This window comes from Girardinichthys multiradiatus, chromosome 15, assembly GCF_021462225.1.
Source record: "Girardinichthys multiradiatus isolate DD_20200921_A chromosome 15, DD_fGirMul_XY1, whole genome shotgun sequence".
In the NCBI taxonomy this organism is placed as follows: Eukaryota; Metazoa; Chordata; class Actinopteri; order Cyprinodontiformes; family Goodeidae; genus Girardinichthys; species Girardinichthys multiradiatus.
In genome coordinates, this window is record NC_061808.1 from 30,700,404 (window position 1) to 30,716,109 (window position 15,706).

At 40.6% G+C, this 15,706-nt stretch overlaps 1 protein-coding gene across 2 annotated transcripts; it reads right to left on the reverse strand.

The window, feature by feature from the left end:
• Positions 1–1,155: 1,155 nt before the first annotated feature.
• Positions 1,156–14,156, reverse strand: LOC124881723. Of its 2 annotated transcripts, XM_047387475.1 has the most exons (10): positions 13,883–14,156; positions 13,593–13,654; positions 13,400–13,495; positions 12,203–12,286; positions 12,035–12,127; positions 11,687–11,913; positions 11,393–11,586; positions 11,236–11,312; positions 3,972–5,341; positions 1,156–1,861 (listed from the first exon to the last, which is right to left on the reverse strand). In XM_047387475.1, the coding sequence occupies exons 1-10, from the start codon at positions 13,950–13,952 to the stop codon at positions 1,732–1,734; spliced, it is 2,403 nt and encodes an 800-aa protein (XP_047243431.1). In that variant the 5' UTR covers positions 13,953–14,156; the 3' UTR covers positions 1,156–1,731. The 2 variants fall into 2 exon arrangements, with proteins under 2 accessions (XP_047243431.1, XP_047243432.1); XM_047387476.1 differs by lacking the exons at positions 13,593–13,654; positions 13,883–14,156 and having other exon boundaries at positions 11,687–11,848; positions 13,400–13,443.
• Between the last annotated feature and the right edge of the window lie 1,550 nt (positions 14,157–15,706).

The following is a 15,706-nucleotide window of genomic DNA, read 5'->3' on the forward strand; positions in this document are numbered from 1 at the left end:
TGGGGAAGTGGTGTGGGCTGGGTGCGGGGGTGGCTGTTGTGTTGAAAGCATATTGATCTCTGTAGCAGAGCCTTTGACCTTTGGGTTGAGCTCTGAGCAAACACTGGCCGCCTGTTTTTAGTTTCTTAGAATTTCACCAGCAAATAATGTCCACTTGGTGGATTCTGAGGACAGGGCACACTCATTCCCCCCTGGTTCTACACATTCTGGTAAACATGGATTTTGAGAGCAGTTAACCTCACATGCATATTTTTTGAAATGGCAAAAGATGCCGGAGTACTCAGAGAAAATCCACACATGCATAGAGAAAATATACATACATGCAGACAGACTCCCTTCTTGCTGCAAGGCAACAGTGCTAACAACTGCACTGTAAGAATCCTTCAAATGAATTCATCTTTGTTGAGAAAACTGAATTGGAGAACCTTTATTTAGGGGATTGTTTTTCTTTAGTTTATACTGCATTGTTAAAAAACACCATGTGGAAATAATCTGATATATCCAGGACTTTTCATGTGTACCAGCTTCTCATGAGTTAATGAGGACAAATGTGACTGAGCTCATCTAGTAAAGATGCTGCCTCAGTAACTGCGAGGTCCAGAGCTGAATTGGACCCCAGTGGATACTGATGTTTTTCTCAAGTTTGTCATACAGCTAAAACAGATTTATGCATAGATTTTTTTAAAAATGTCTAAAAATGAAATTCAGACCAAAATATATAAAATTTTAGTCAGGAAATCTATGAACCATTTAGACAATGTTTATCAAACAAACGCTCACAGCGTATGACCAGTCCACACCTATACACCACTAAAACCATCATGGTAAAGAGAATTTGTCTCCTGCATATATAACTATAAAATGGTTCTTTTAAAACTTCTGCATGTGGACTCCTTAGTTTTTTTGTTATAGGAACCAACAACTGTGCCAATAGTGGTTTTGTTAAAAAAAAAAAAAAAATTCTTACCATTTTCTCCTCAATATAAATGTTAAGGATAATATTACTGTCACAAAATATAAATTGATTCCAAGGTTTTTATTCATCTTTACCACGGGTGCCATTGCATCTATCCCTATCTGTACATGTTGTAAATTAGGACTTCTATAAGCAGATAATGTGGTTGGTTTAAGGTTTAAATGACTGTGACAAAATCATCAGAAAAAAACATATTTTAATAATAAGCTTTAACTGTCACATTGTGTCTGAGATGAACTGTATACATTACATATGACACACGAGAAGATGCTAAATGTCAACTTGCTCATTAAACATTATCAGTATAATCTCAGGCCTGCAACTAAACAGCAGGTCATGTCAGATTTTCAGCAGGCAACCAAAAGCTGTGTAGAAAGTGTCTTGTTTTGAGCTGCTGCTGCTCCTGTAATCCTGCGATGCCACCATGTGGTAGATTGTGTCAACAACTGAAAGAATTCATTTTTCCAGGAAAATCTCTCTCATTAACTGTGTTTTGGACATTTAAGCAGCAACAATCAGCTTGAGAACATTGTAAACCAAGCTAATTGAGCGGATTCCGAAATCAGGAAACTATTTGAAATCATGTTAAATCTGCTGGCAGGAAGCTGCAAATCTAATCCTTAAATGTTGCCTTCAAGAAATGTTTGTGGACCGGAAGAAACGTCAGGCCAGCCCTAGTGGTCTCTGTTTGGCGCACTAGTGGAAATTGGTTTAATTAAGCATGTTTTGATGTGAGGATGTGCAGTCAAGTTGACTCAGAGGTATGTCTGAGGTAGGATGAGGTAGCAGTAGAGAAAGATCCACAGGAGCAGCAGTATTTCCAGCTCTAATGGGGTTATGTTACAGCAGGCTGCTATAGTTTGAAGACTGAATCCTCCATTGTTCCTGAAATGCAAATAAACACAGGAGTGTTCCATTTAGAAATACTGAAATAATACTATTTGTTATTAATCAAGCTTTAAAACAAAACAAAAATATATATATATAGATTTAGGCGCCTAGTTTTATATTAGTGAAGCAATTGAGAGGACAATTCTTCTCTAACATTTCATACCCAGATTTTGTCCATCTTTGTCCTATTCATATCAGTAAACATGCTTTTACATGCCATGTACTTAAACCTCTGTGTGGCATAGTATTTGTCTTTGTATTTAAGCATTTTGTTGAATTATTGAGCTAACTAGCCAAAAGGAAAGGCTATAATTTCATGTAAATTTTCATTTTGTAATATATTATTTTCTAATTCCTTCTAATTCCACTCTATACATTCTGATTGTGGTTCTGATTCTCATTTGTGCCATCTGACTCTTAAATATGCCAGAATTTGACAACTTAACAAACCAAAAGAACATTAGGTAAACTCCTGCTGGTTGATTTTATTTATTTTAGACATATAACCACATTCCCTTACAGTAGACTATGAGTAGACTGTACATTAATCAACCGCTTTATTAGGTACACCTCACTAGTACTTAGATGGACCCTCCTATTACCTTCAGAACTGCCTCAGTTTTTCTTGGGATGCATTCGGAAACATTCCTCAGAGATAATAATAGCATCAAGCAGGTGTAAATCTCCCTTTCCACCAGATCCCTAAGGTGCCCTATTGGATTGAGATCTGGTGACTGCGGAGGCCATTGGAGGACAGTGAAGTCATTGTCATGTTCCATGTAGTTTGAGAAGATCCGCCCTTTGTGACATGGCCCTGCTGAACATGGTTAGCGACAATACCCAGGTAGGCTGTGGCATTTAAACAATGATCATCTAGTAAGATGATATCCCCCACTCCATAACACCACCACCACTGGCCTGAAGCATTGATCAAGGCAGGATGGATTCTTGCTTTCATGTTGTTTATGTGAAATTCTAAATGTTGCAGCTGAAATTGAGAGTCATCAGGCCAGGCTACACTTTCCAATCTGTTATTGTCCAGTTTAGGTGAGCCTGTCCTAAATGAAGCCTCTGTAACTTAGCTGACAGAAGTGGGACCTTCTGCTGATGTAGCCCATCTGCTTAAACTTTAATGTTGTGCTATCAGAGATGGCGTTCTGAATGTTTTGCTTGTACCCCGTGCTTATTTAAGATGCTGTTGTCTTTCTGTCATCTCAACCCACACTGTCCAATCAAAGTGACCTACATTTTCTTCTTCTCTAATCTGACGCTCGGTTTAATCTGCAGCAAGTCATCATTACCATGGACGCCATAATGCGATGAGCTGCAGACAATTGCATGGTTGAGTACCTATTTGCATTAACAAGCTGTTGAACAGGTGTCGCAAATAAACTGGCCAGTGAGTTAGAAAATAACGTTAAATGATGGTTATCAAAATGTCTAACTGGCAGATATCAAACATCCTGTAGCAGATGGCTACTTTTTGCTACCGGAAAAAGTGGGAAACAAAGCAACCAAAGCTACATTGGTACAAGGGAGTAAAATGCAGATGATCAAATATCTTTAAGCAGCTGATTTTTAAAGGCACTTGTATGTTGTTGTCTATAGAACCAAGTTGTTGGCCAAAAGAAAAGTTAGCTTGAACCATACCTGCAAATACATAGGTTAATTTTTTTAAGGAGTGTGAGAAGAAGGAAAAAATGTCTACAAAGTCAAGATAAAATATATATATATATATGTATTTTTATGTTGTCATTCTTACTAAACCTGTCATTTCTGCATTGCTGCTCTTGGGGCAGATTCTTGGTGTTTACAATGATCAGGTCTTCCCTGCTGTTATACTGTGTGCCTTGACTCCTGTATTCTGTTGAACAAAGAGGCTAAACATGTTTTGGTGACTCTTTGCTCTTTGATTAGAGCTCTGTACTGTTAAACACCAGTTACCCAGTCATTTGGAGCCGGTGTATATTCAGACTGCAACAATTTATCATGTGATCACACAGATTAAGCTCTGTAGAGGGTTGGGGCCGAGACTTTTGATCAGGCATAAGGAAGATTAGGATTTATTAAGAGGTAGAGTGTGTATGTGATGATGAATCAGTACCTGAATGACTGAGAAGATGGCCTGCAGGCCAAAGTCGGACCATTATCACCTTCATGGATGTCATCAGGAGGCCTTTTGGGGGTAGTTTTGTAATCTGCTTTTGGATCATCGTGTTTCCTGATCATAGGTTCCCATTTCTTCCAATCATCTGTTTGAAAAGGCCCATAATCAGATGATTTCATGAAATGACCAGCTTCCTCCATTTTTTCTTCAGCGCTACAGCCCACATTCTTAAATGTAGTTCCATTTGTATTCAAGATTCTGTCCTCTGTTTTATTTTTTAAACTTTGTGATTTAACACATTTCTGACTCCTTGTCTCTTTCTTCTCGACATGAGCTTCTTCTGCCTCTCTCTGTTCCTTTACATTTTGCCCTTCCTTTAATCTTCCCAAATCTTGTCCCACTGTTGTCATACTGATATGTCTCAATTTTTCAGAGAGCTCTCCTTCTTCTTCCTCAACATATTTCCAATTAGCCACTTCAAAAATCCTAGCTTTTACTCCACCATCCTGTGTTTTGTCAAACCCATCCTTCTTCTTTCCATCACTTCCCATCTTTTTGCAGCTGTCTTCTTCAGTACAGTTGTCCCTGTTTGTAACTCTTTTGAACCTCGGGTCTTCGATGCTTCCTCCTTCAGCCTCTGGCTCCCAGTCCAACACAGCTTTGTTGTTTATTGTCTCTCCAAGGTTACATTTGCTCTTGTCCAAATCAAACTTCCTGTGAGCTGCTGACTGAGCCCTGACTGCTGATTCTGGATTAAAATCTGTATTCTGATTGAGAGGTCCTTCCCGCTGTTTATATCTGCCTCCATTAAACATTCCGAGTGCTTCCAGATGTTTTGACTCTTCCTCCATCTCCTCGACTGTTTCCTCCTCTACTTTTGGTACTTGTCTTTTCGAAGGATTATTTGTTTGGAAAACATCTTTATTCAGATCCAGGATGTAGCTGTAAGCCTCCTCTTCATCCGAATCCAGAGCTGACAAGCTGTAGATTCCTTCTTCAGAGCTCTGGGAAAAGTAACTTCTATGCACTATTTTCTTACTGTAGCCTCGGTCCAAACCCTTATCCATCCATGATCGGATCTCCTGGCTAGCTATACTCGCTTCCAGTGGGCTGGGTGGCTCTAACACCCTTTGAGTGGAGGAAAAGGAGCTTTCGGAGCTTTCGCTATTGGTGTTACAGTTGAGGGTTTTGGAAGTCTCTGAAAATCTCCTGGACCATTGTCTCCACAGCCGCTGCTCTTTGCTGTTCTCAAAGGTTCTTAGCAGAGCTTCAGCTTCTGGATCATTAGCAAGGGTTCCTCCAAACCTGACTGGTTCAGGAGATCCAAGGCTGGGAATCTCAGGAAAATCAAAACGTGTCATGTGATCCTGTAATGTGAACAATAATCAGATTTTAGCATGAAGGCTGCATTCTTTCTTTCTTTCAAATACTTGGAAATATTTTAGATTTTGTGATGTAAAACACATTTTTAGTCATTTGATGGAGGTATAGACGGATGAGACAACCGATCACAGGATTTCACAAATAATTCTTGTTCTGAAGGAACTGAGAAGGGGTCGGAAAATTTTGGATTCCAGCCCAAGCTTCTCCAAACTTTAGGAAACATTTTTATTTTTTATTTTTTGTCTTTTTCATCATTTCTGACAGAGGTGTTGTTCTCAATCGCCCCAACTTATTTAACCCTCCTACAGACGATGAACAAGGCAAGAAGTGGACTCTTTTGGCTTGGACTAAAAAGTGGTTCAGTTTAGAAGTCTAACTTGCTTGGTTAGGTTCAGAAAAGATCACAATTAGGCTTAAAATCCACTCCTCCAAAGTGATCCACCTGGAATATACAACTGCGTTTGTCTTGGACGTTGGAACCCAGATCTTAGATTAAGATCGCTTTCCTGGACCATTTGCTAATTGTTGTGACTAGTTAGCAGGCTAACTACTGTTAGCAACACAAGTCAGTATTAATGTGTTTCCCTGCGTTTTATTTTATTTAACACTAAATGAATACGTTCACTCATAGATGTTGTAAAGTGCAGAAATCCAAATAACAATGTCAATATGTTTCATACATGCAGCAGCCATTTTGATCATTCCAGCATAATATTGCTGTCCATGTCATCTGCTGAAGGTGCACAAAGATCATGCCAAATACGAACATTAATGATCAAGCACGCACAGCCTGTTAACTGTAATCGCACATCATTCAAAAGACCCACTGTGCTTTGATGTTGATAATATAATTAATAGGAAAGAAATGAAGACACTATAATGCTGATTAAATCATTCATTTGCAAACTAGATGCTAAAATCCCTTCTTACCAGGTGAAGAATCATCATTTAAACGTGGCGTTTCCATGTGGTGAAAAAGACAGTGTTTGCTTTAACCTTCTCACTAAACTAAACACATTGCATTATTGACAGAAACATTGTGTCATTGCAGAGCAATCGGAGCTGGATTGGTTTAATTACGTGTTTAAATGTGAACATATGCCAGGGGAGGGTTTTGTTTATACAGTAAAAAAATTATTTTGTGTCATCAAAAAACAATTTAAACAATCAAACACGTTCTATATCGTTAACAAATTCAGTAAAATCATTGGAAAATAATTTATTTTTATGTACGTAAATGTTCGATTTAAATTCTTTACAGAACAGTTATGACGTTATGTTTTAAAATTAGCAAAGCTATAATATACCGATAGCCAACTCCTACAACAAACTATTTTTATGTTGCTAATATTACGTTCAGGCCAAAATATCGTGGCTGTTTAACTCCGAACTCTTCAAACACAGACTCTCAAAAAAAACAAAAGAACCCGGTGAGTCTCCAAAATTAATTAAAAGATCAAGGGAGGCAAACCTGTAATAAATTAATTAACAGACATGTTTGTCTGTTATTTTGTTAATATTGATTGGCAATTTGTTGCGAGTTACATCGAGCAAGATAGAGAAAATAATCTTGTTATGACAACAAAAGTTAACTAAGTATAACAGTCCAGAAAGCAAGAACGGAACAGAAGGACAAAATCAGCAACTGGATCAATCCCTACATATTTCCAGCAACACAGCAGAGGATCTGTTTGCTTTTCGTCTTGTTTCAGCCAGTAGCTGCCAGCCAGTAGCACATGCAATTTCCCTTATTTAAATTGGGCGGTCTGCACCTGTTTTGTACCTAATATCCATTGCAACCCTCCAACTTATTACATGTGCAATTTATTTATAGGACACATAAATTAGCATGCTATATGGGATCTTTGAAGATCAGACCTTTAGTGTATTCTGCCCTGGCCTTAAAATCCAATATGGCTGTTTCCCAGATAAACATTAAAAATGGCTGCAATAATAAACAATTTATAAGCATTTGTGGTGCGTACAACTAATATTTGTGTGTCAACTGATTCTTCTACCTGAGCTTTAGGTCTCTGCAGCTCCTCCAGAGTTACCATGGGCCTCTGGGCTGCTTTTCTGATTATTACTCTTCTTTCCTGGCCTGTTAGATTAGGTGGAGAGCCCTGTCATGGGAGATTGGCATTGTCCTATGTTCTTAAATTTTCAGATAATGGATTAATTCTAAATTCATAATTAATTTAAAATTCATGATTAATTCTAAATTCATAATTAATTTAAAATTCATAATTCATTCTAAATTCATAATTCTAGAATTGCGCCGCTCAAGGTGGCAGCAGGTTGGAGTAGCTCTGTTACTTTTGATTCTGATTGATTCTTTTTTGGGAACTCTTCCTCTTGTGGTGGATACAGTTGATTTTTTTGGGACAACTGTCCTCTCCAGTGTCAGATGATGTGCAGATTGGAGGATTTTCCCAAATACTTTTCTACTTTTGGACATTTTTTATGATGCATTGCCATGGCAACGGGGTTGTTTCTTACAACCGGGAGCAGCTGATTAATATCTCAAAAGCTCAAATAATACTTGAACTACAACCCCAAATCCCTGATGAGTTGAAAAGGAGACACCGTGGATGCAGAGCAGAAGCTAAGAGAAGAGAGAGAAGGAGGAAGTTCAAACCATCTCTTCCGTCGATTATGATGGGCAATGTGAGATCGTTGGGAAACAAGTTGGATGAACTCCAAGCCCTACAAAGGACCCAGCCAGAGTACCGGTCATGCAGTATTATGTGTTTTACTGAGACATGGCTGCAGGATCATATCCCCGACTCCAGCGTCTCTCTGCCGGGCTTTTTAACCATACCAGCAGACAGAGATTTAAAGAGGAGCGGCAAATGTAAAGGAGGTGGACAGGCAGTACTTGTGAACAACAGATGGTGTAATCCAGGACATGTAACTGTGAAGTGTCATCTCTGCAGTCCAGATATTGAACTGTTGGCAGTAAGTTTTCGTCCATATTATTTACCCAGAGAGTTCACCAGTGTTATTTTGGCAACGGTTTACATTCCACTTTCCGCTGTTGCCGACACTGCATGTGATGCCATCAGCTCAGTTGTTGCTAAGCTACAGACACAAAACCCCAATGCTTTTGTGGCAATTTCTGGTAATTTTAACCATGCCTCACTCTCTGCTACACTTCCAACGTTTCAACAGTTTGTCAGCTGCTCTACCAGAGAAAACAAAATGTTGAATTTCTTTTGTGAAAATGTCAAGGACTCATACATCTCTACAGCAAGACCTCCTCTAGGCAAATCAGATCACAATCTTGTTTTTCTCTGCTCGAAATATAAGCCCCTTGTTCAGAGGCAACCAGTAATAAAGAGGACTGTGAGAAAATGGTCACAGGAAGCTGAAGAAGCCCTGCGAGATTGCTTTGAGGCTACAGACTGGGACGCACTGTGCCAGCTACATGTAGAGGACATCAATGCCATGACTGAGTGTGTAACCGACTATATAAACTTCTGTGTGGATAACATCATCCCCACCAGAACCGCCAGATGCTTCCCCAATAACAAACCCTGGATCACCAGAGCCTTCAAAGAGCCTTCAGAGAGGGAGACAGAGAATTATTGAGGAGTATACAGAAGCAACTTAAAGTCAAGATAAGAGACAGCAAGGAGGTGTACAAGAAGAAGCTGGTGATCAAGCTCCAGCAAAACAATATCAGAGATGTGTGCTCAGGGATGAAGAAGATCACAGGCTTCGAGCAGAAGGATGATCAGACCGATGGAGGTCTGGACAGAGCCAATGAACTGAACACATTCTTCAATAGGTTCAGTTCAGAAACAAGCTTCGCATCCTCCTCTCCTGCTCACAGCCAAACAGACATTCCATCTTCCTTTGACCCACAGGACCCACAGCTGTCCAGTAACACCTTAAATGTTTTATGTTCCACCCTAGACCCTTCTGCTTCTACATGTTTACTTTCAACCATATCAGAAGATGCTGATGCTTCCTTTGCCTCCCCCGTCCACCTGTGTGTCTCAAGAAGTCAAGTGAAGATGCAACTGGAGAGACTGAATCGGAATAAGGCTGCAGGTCCAGATCATGTCAGCCCTAGAGTCCTGAAGGCCTGTGCAGAGCAGCTCTGTAGGATTCTGCAGCACCTCTTCAATCTTAGCCTGGCCCAGAAGAAGGTTCCGGTGTTGTGGAAGACCTCCTGTCTTGTTCCGGTACCAAAGAAAACTCACCCATCAGGCCTCAATGACTATAGACCTGTTGCCCTGACATCTCACATCATGAAGGTCCTAGCGAGACTCCTGTTGGCCCACCTGAGTAAGCAAACAGTAAACCATCAGGACCCCCTTCAGTTTGCTTATTGCTGTGGAGTTGGAGTTGAAGATGCCATCATACACCTGCTTCAAAATACCCACTGAAATCTGGACAAAGCCAGCAGCACTGTGAGGATCATGTTCTTTGATTTCTCCAGTGCATTTAATACAATCCAACCTGATTTGCTTTGTCAGAAACTTCAGAACACTCAGGTGGAGGCCTCAACAATCTCCTGGATCAAATACTACCTGTGAACATACCACAGTTTGTGAGACTGAAGGGTTATGAGTCTAACCAGGTAGTCAGCAGCACAGGAGCACCACAGGGGACTGTACTCTCACCATTCCTTTTCACTCTGTACACCTCAGACTTCCAGTACAAGACAGACTCCTGTCATCTGCAGAAATACTCGGATGATTCTGCAGCCGTGGGGTGGATCAGAGATGGACAAGAAGCTGAGTACAGGAAGGTGGTGGACCACTTTGTGGCATGGTGTGGAAACAATCATCTCATTTTGAACGTGACTAAAACAAAGGAGATGATTGTAGATTTGAAGAGAAACAGGAATAAGTCAAAAACTATTTTTATCATGGGAGAAGAAGTGGAGGTGGTGGAGGAGTATAAATACCTCGGTGTTCACCTGGAGAACAGACTAGAGTGGAGATGTAACTGTGAAGCCATCTACAAGAAGGGACAGAGCAGACTGTACTTCTTGAGGAAGCTTAGGTCCTTTGGTGTTTGCAGCAAGATGCTGCATATCTTCTATAAGTCTGTTGTGGAGAGTGTGGTCTCTTCTGCCATCATCTGCTGGGGAAGCAGCATCAGAGCCAGGGACTTAAAAAAGCTCAACAAGCTGATAAAGAAGGCTGTCTCTGTTCTGGGGACTCCTCTGGAACCTCTGGAGATCATTGTGAAAGATGGATTCTACATAAAATGAAGAACATTATGAAGAACCCTGAGCATCCTCTTCATCAGACTGTCCTACAACAACAGAGTGTCTTCAGTCAGAGGCTTCTTCAGATCTGCTGTAAGACGGAGCGCTACAGGAGATCCTTCCTGCCCACAGCCATCAGCATCTACGACGGCTCTTTGAAGAAACCTACATAATATTGAATGGAATTAAGGGCTGCACAGTGGCGCAGCAAGAAGGTCCTGGGTTCGATTCCCGCCTGGGGTCTTTCTGCATGGAGTTTGCATGTTCTCACCAGGTACTCCAGCTTCCTCCCACAGTCCAAAGACATGCCTGTTAGGATAATCTTTAGGCATTTGTGTAAATTTTGTGTTCATTATTTGAAGAACATGCTAAAGATCCCTAGAGACAGGTAAGTATTGTCTTTTATCTATCTAATAAGCTTTATTTTTCTACAAATTTGGAAAAACTGCTATTTTGTTTAGAGACCTGGAGGCAGACTGCTGGCTCTCAGCAGAGCCAGCCTTACTGTTGTCCTCTGTTTGCAGCCCGATGCTAACCTTACTGTTACACTGGGTTGCACCCGATGTAATATATATGTGTGCAATCAGTTTTCGCATTAAATATGCACAGACGTTCAAAGCAAGTATGTTTAACCAAGTGTCAAACTTCTCTAACCTCATCTATGACCGAATGACATCCCAGGAACATTGACACGTATGTGATGATGGACTGCTCGTCCGGTGAGGTGCAATCTGTATGGAAATAAATAAACAATTTGTGTTACTGTGGTAACCGTGGTGGCTTATTCGGATGTCTTCATTCTGACTTTTACCTTCAGGCTCAAGCAGAGGAGGTACATACAAACACTGATGGGCAACCATAAAAGCATGCTGGATATTTTCTGTTGGTTCTTTGGACCAGCTTTCCCTCAGGTCGACCAGTTCTGGGTTTATGGACTTAATCAAAGCAAGGAAAGCTAGTCCACTCCTCCAGCTTGCTCCAAAGTCATCCACATCCACGCCATACCTACAAGTTCATGACAATCTTCAAACATTCATGCATCAAATAATTTCATTGTAGCAAAATGACATTTTCTTCCACTCATTGAGTTTGTACACCGACTTACTTTGATGTGCATCTATGGACCCAGTGCAGGAGAGTCTTGATGGCTTTGCTGTGGTACTTTGGCTCCTTTGCAGCCTTTTTACCCTTCCTTGGCAGGGTGTTGCAGGTGTAGCTGTCACTGTCACCGGTCTGTGGTGAGAGGTCACTGGTGGATGGGTAAGTGCTAAGCGATAAAGAAGACAGGCTAGAGGACAAATGTCGCCGCAGGCCTCCCATCACCTCCTTTACCTGTTTGATTTTTTTATATAATGAAGGGTTTCCCATAAGGTGAATGAAAAAGACTAACACTGGACAAATACTAGTGTACATAAAGATATTAGATGGCTAATGAATATGCTCAGTTTCTCACCTGGAAGTGCAGGATGATGTTCCAGACAAGGTTGAGAACAACAGAAGGGATGCCATCAGCAATACCAGAGGCATCAATACCAAGAAGCTTCACCTGGGGGATAGCATTGTTGTAAGTAAGTGGATTACAACAGCCTTAGTTGTGTCGAACTGATGAGCCAACACTCACATGTCTGTCATCCAGGAAAGCTAGGGCCTTGGAAATGTTGTTCAGTATGAAAATGCGATGAGATGAAGACCTAAACCTGTAAAGCTAATATGACAGTGGCTTGAAGCGTTGATGAATCGTGGAAATGCATCAGGTGACGCGCATTAGATGCAGAGACTGACTTTATTACTGTATATAACAAATGGCAAGTACAGGTATGTACAAAAGTAATCAAACCTCTTGAACTGTTACACTATTTGTCTCACTACAACTATAAACTTTAATATCCCAGGATAAAATCCAGTGCAACCATTGAGGAAATAGGGTCTGCAAGTGGTCTGGGAAGGCCTCTGAGCTTTGTTAGAGAGCATTAGTGAACAAACAGCATCATAAAAACAAAGGAACACGGCAAACAGGTCAGGGAGAAAGTTTTGGAGATGTTTAAAGCAAGGTTAAGTTATAAACCAATATTCCAAGCTTTGAACATCTCAACAGAGCTCTGTCCTTTCCATCATCTGAATATGGAAAGAGCATGGGACAACTGCTAAACCAAGACATGGCCTTCTAACTAAACTGACAGGACAGGTAAGGAGAGCATTAATCAGAGAAGCAATCAAGAGACCCAGGTTACTGTGGAAGATCTGCAAAGATCCACATCTCAGATGGGAGAATCTAGTGACAGGTCAATAAATACATGTGTGCTCCACAATGTATGGAAAAGAGGCAAGAAGATAGCCCTTGCTGGTGGAAAGCCATGGTCAAATTCATCTGCAGTTTGCCCGCAAGCCGTGGGACACAGTGAACATTTGGCAGAAGGTGCTCTGTTGAGCTGAGACATGGTGGTGATGGTGGCAGCATCATACAGTGGGCATATTTTTCTTCAGCAGGGACAATTAAGCTGGCCAGACTTAGATGGATGGATCTAAATACAGCTGGAGCTATTTTGAGAACAGGCAAAAATGTCAGCCTTTAGTCCTGCAGAGCTAGCAGAGATATACCCCCAATAGACGTACACTTACAGCTGCTGCACAATCTGGCTCTTCAAAGAACTGACTCTAGGAGCTGATTAAAAATGTGTGCCACACTTTTTACAACTTTTATTTATGGTTGCAATGTGACAAAAAGTGAAATAGTTCAACAGGCTATGAATAATTTTACAAACCAATGCATATTCTCTGTATTAAACTAAATTTCTTCCTTGTATGAGGGAGTTCTTACTAGTTTGCAGCCAGACAGCTCCTCCAGCAGGGCCATGAGCATTCTGCCATCTTGAATGTCAGTGAACAGGTCGCACACTTTAAGTGGAGGATCGCGCTGGTAATGAACAGAAACAAGAGCTTTTGTGGACAATAGTACTTATGGAAAAAAAATGAGTAATAAAGAAGTGAAAGTGTAATGGTCCACGCCTTACTCTCTGCAGGAACACATTCATCCATCTGGTAAAAGTTTTCTTCTGCATAGCTTTCCTCCTATCTGGGACAGGGAAGTGTGATGTGGCGTAATCATGACGGTGATAAAAAACACAATTTTGAGAGGAAATCTCCAATGAAAACAATCAACCAATTTAGGTAACACAAAGCCTAACCTGGATAAAATCTACTGAAAGCAATCAGGAAAAATAGTAACAAATAACTTTTTGTATGGTGTTTTTTGACTAAAGGTAGGATAGGTAGGGTATCAGTAATCAGTATCTTGCTATACCTTGAGGCTGTCCATTGTGGTCATTGATCGTCTTTGCTGGTTTAATCTGTGAATCCAGTAGGTCCTGCATTCTCAGTCGCTCTGCTCAGGATCCATTTTAGGGTTAAAAAGGGTGCCAAGAGCTGAAAATATCAGCGAACACAACTGCTTCGAGATTTTCTCACAAAAAGAAGGATAGAGGTGAGGCAAAGTGAGACAGCACAGCTTGCCTGGGCATGCTGAAACCTCCCTGGGAGCAAAACCCCCCCTAGGACAACATAGTCTCCCTCCTATTGGCAGGCAGCACTCCATCATATATGTAGCGGTATTTTCCTGATGTACCAGGATCTTTCCGCGGTATAATAAAAGATTCAGCTGGTATTACTGTGCTTCAACACACACTTGGAACTGCCAAGCAGAAGGCAGTTACACAAATATTTGTTCTTCAGTAGGAACATAGAAGTTGGTCAGAGTTGATGAGATGATGGGTGGAGCTAAATACAGGGCAATTGTGACTGCTAAATACTCGAGAAGGGAGTGGATTTTCACCTTCCAGCAAGATGACTCTAAACATACACCTAGAGCTATAGAGGAACGGTTTAGCTCAGAGCATAATGTGGAGTTAGAATGGCCCAGTCAAAGTCAAGGTCTAAATCCAATTTAAAATCTGTGGCAAGACTTGAACATTTTTGTTCACAGATGCTCATCACCTAACATGACTAATCTTATTAAGTCAAGTCAAGTTTATTTATATAGCGCTTTTCAGCAACAAGGCACTCAAAGCGCTGTACACGAGGAAAAACATTACAATGATACAGAAAATCAAATCAAATGACATTAATAATCCTTGGGGGTTTACTGGTAAGAGCTGGTTCTAATCCAATCTTTCTAATAGAGGTAATTAGCTCATTAAGTCCTCTGTGGTAAGGAATTCATCCTGTGCTAGAAGAAAAATGATAATATTAATCCTTGAGGTCACTGGTATGAGGCAGCTGTGGTCCCATCATTCAAATAGTAACAGTTATGGACACTCACTGAAGTCTAAGTAGAGAAGCTGGGTCACTGGTAGGTCCAAACTTTTTAAATACTAATGTTTGACTTTCACTGGTATGAAACTGTTGTAATACAATCCTTCTAAGAACTCTAAAAATCTCTGATCATTGGTGTAAAAACTGCTGTAGTAAAATTTTCAAATACTAATAATAATTGGCTTTTGCTGGTAATCCTTCTGAGAAATCTGAAAATCAATGAAAAGTAATGAAATCATACATTTAGGTAAAGTAAGATAGGAGGAAAACAAAATCATATTTCACATTCCATTGTCCTTGAGAAGAGAGGTGGAAGTTTTATCAATCGGCCGCATAGACCTATCAGCACACAGCTGGTAGGGGAGTGCTGGGGAAGAACGTCGTGTTTATATAACATCCAGGAGATATTTTGTCGATAGCCAGTTAGCAGAAGTTGCCAAGGCCACATTGGGGAGCCAGATTTAGAAAAACAATAAAGGTTGTGGTTCAGGCAGTTGTTAATTTCCAACTACCTTAATAGTTTTACTGGTACGTCTCAATTGCGAATCCAAATAGCCAAATTTCTGGTACTTTCCGCAGATCTGGAGCATATAACTTCTCCAAGATTATATCCTTTAACCTCTGAGTCCAAATATGTACACATCTTCTACGTCCGCGACCGACATTGTAGTCAGGCACACAATCTTCCACTGCTGCCAAGAATCCATTGTGTATCCAGAGAAGAACGTCCTGTCTGGACAATTAGGGCCTCCTTTACCCTGTCTCCCCGTTGAATTTTTTTTATCAATTACGTTGAGAGACCAGCAGACCAAATCCA

Excerpts from the sequence above, each read along its gene's own strand:
- LOC124881723 (XM_047387475.1), bottom strand. The coding sequence starts at position 13,952 with ATGCAGGACCTACTGGATTCACAGATTAAACCAGCAAAGACGATCAAT. Across the intron at positions 13,496-13,592 it reads TGAATGTGTTCCTGCAGAGA|CGCGATCCTCCACTTAAAGT; the intron begins GTAAGGCGTGGA and ends GTTCATTACCAG. Across the intron at positions 11,587-11,686 it reads GTCCATAGATGCACATCAAA|GTATGGCGTGGATGTGGATG; the intron begins GTAAGTCGGTGT and ends ATGAACTTGTAG.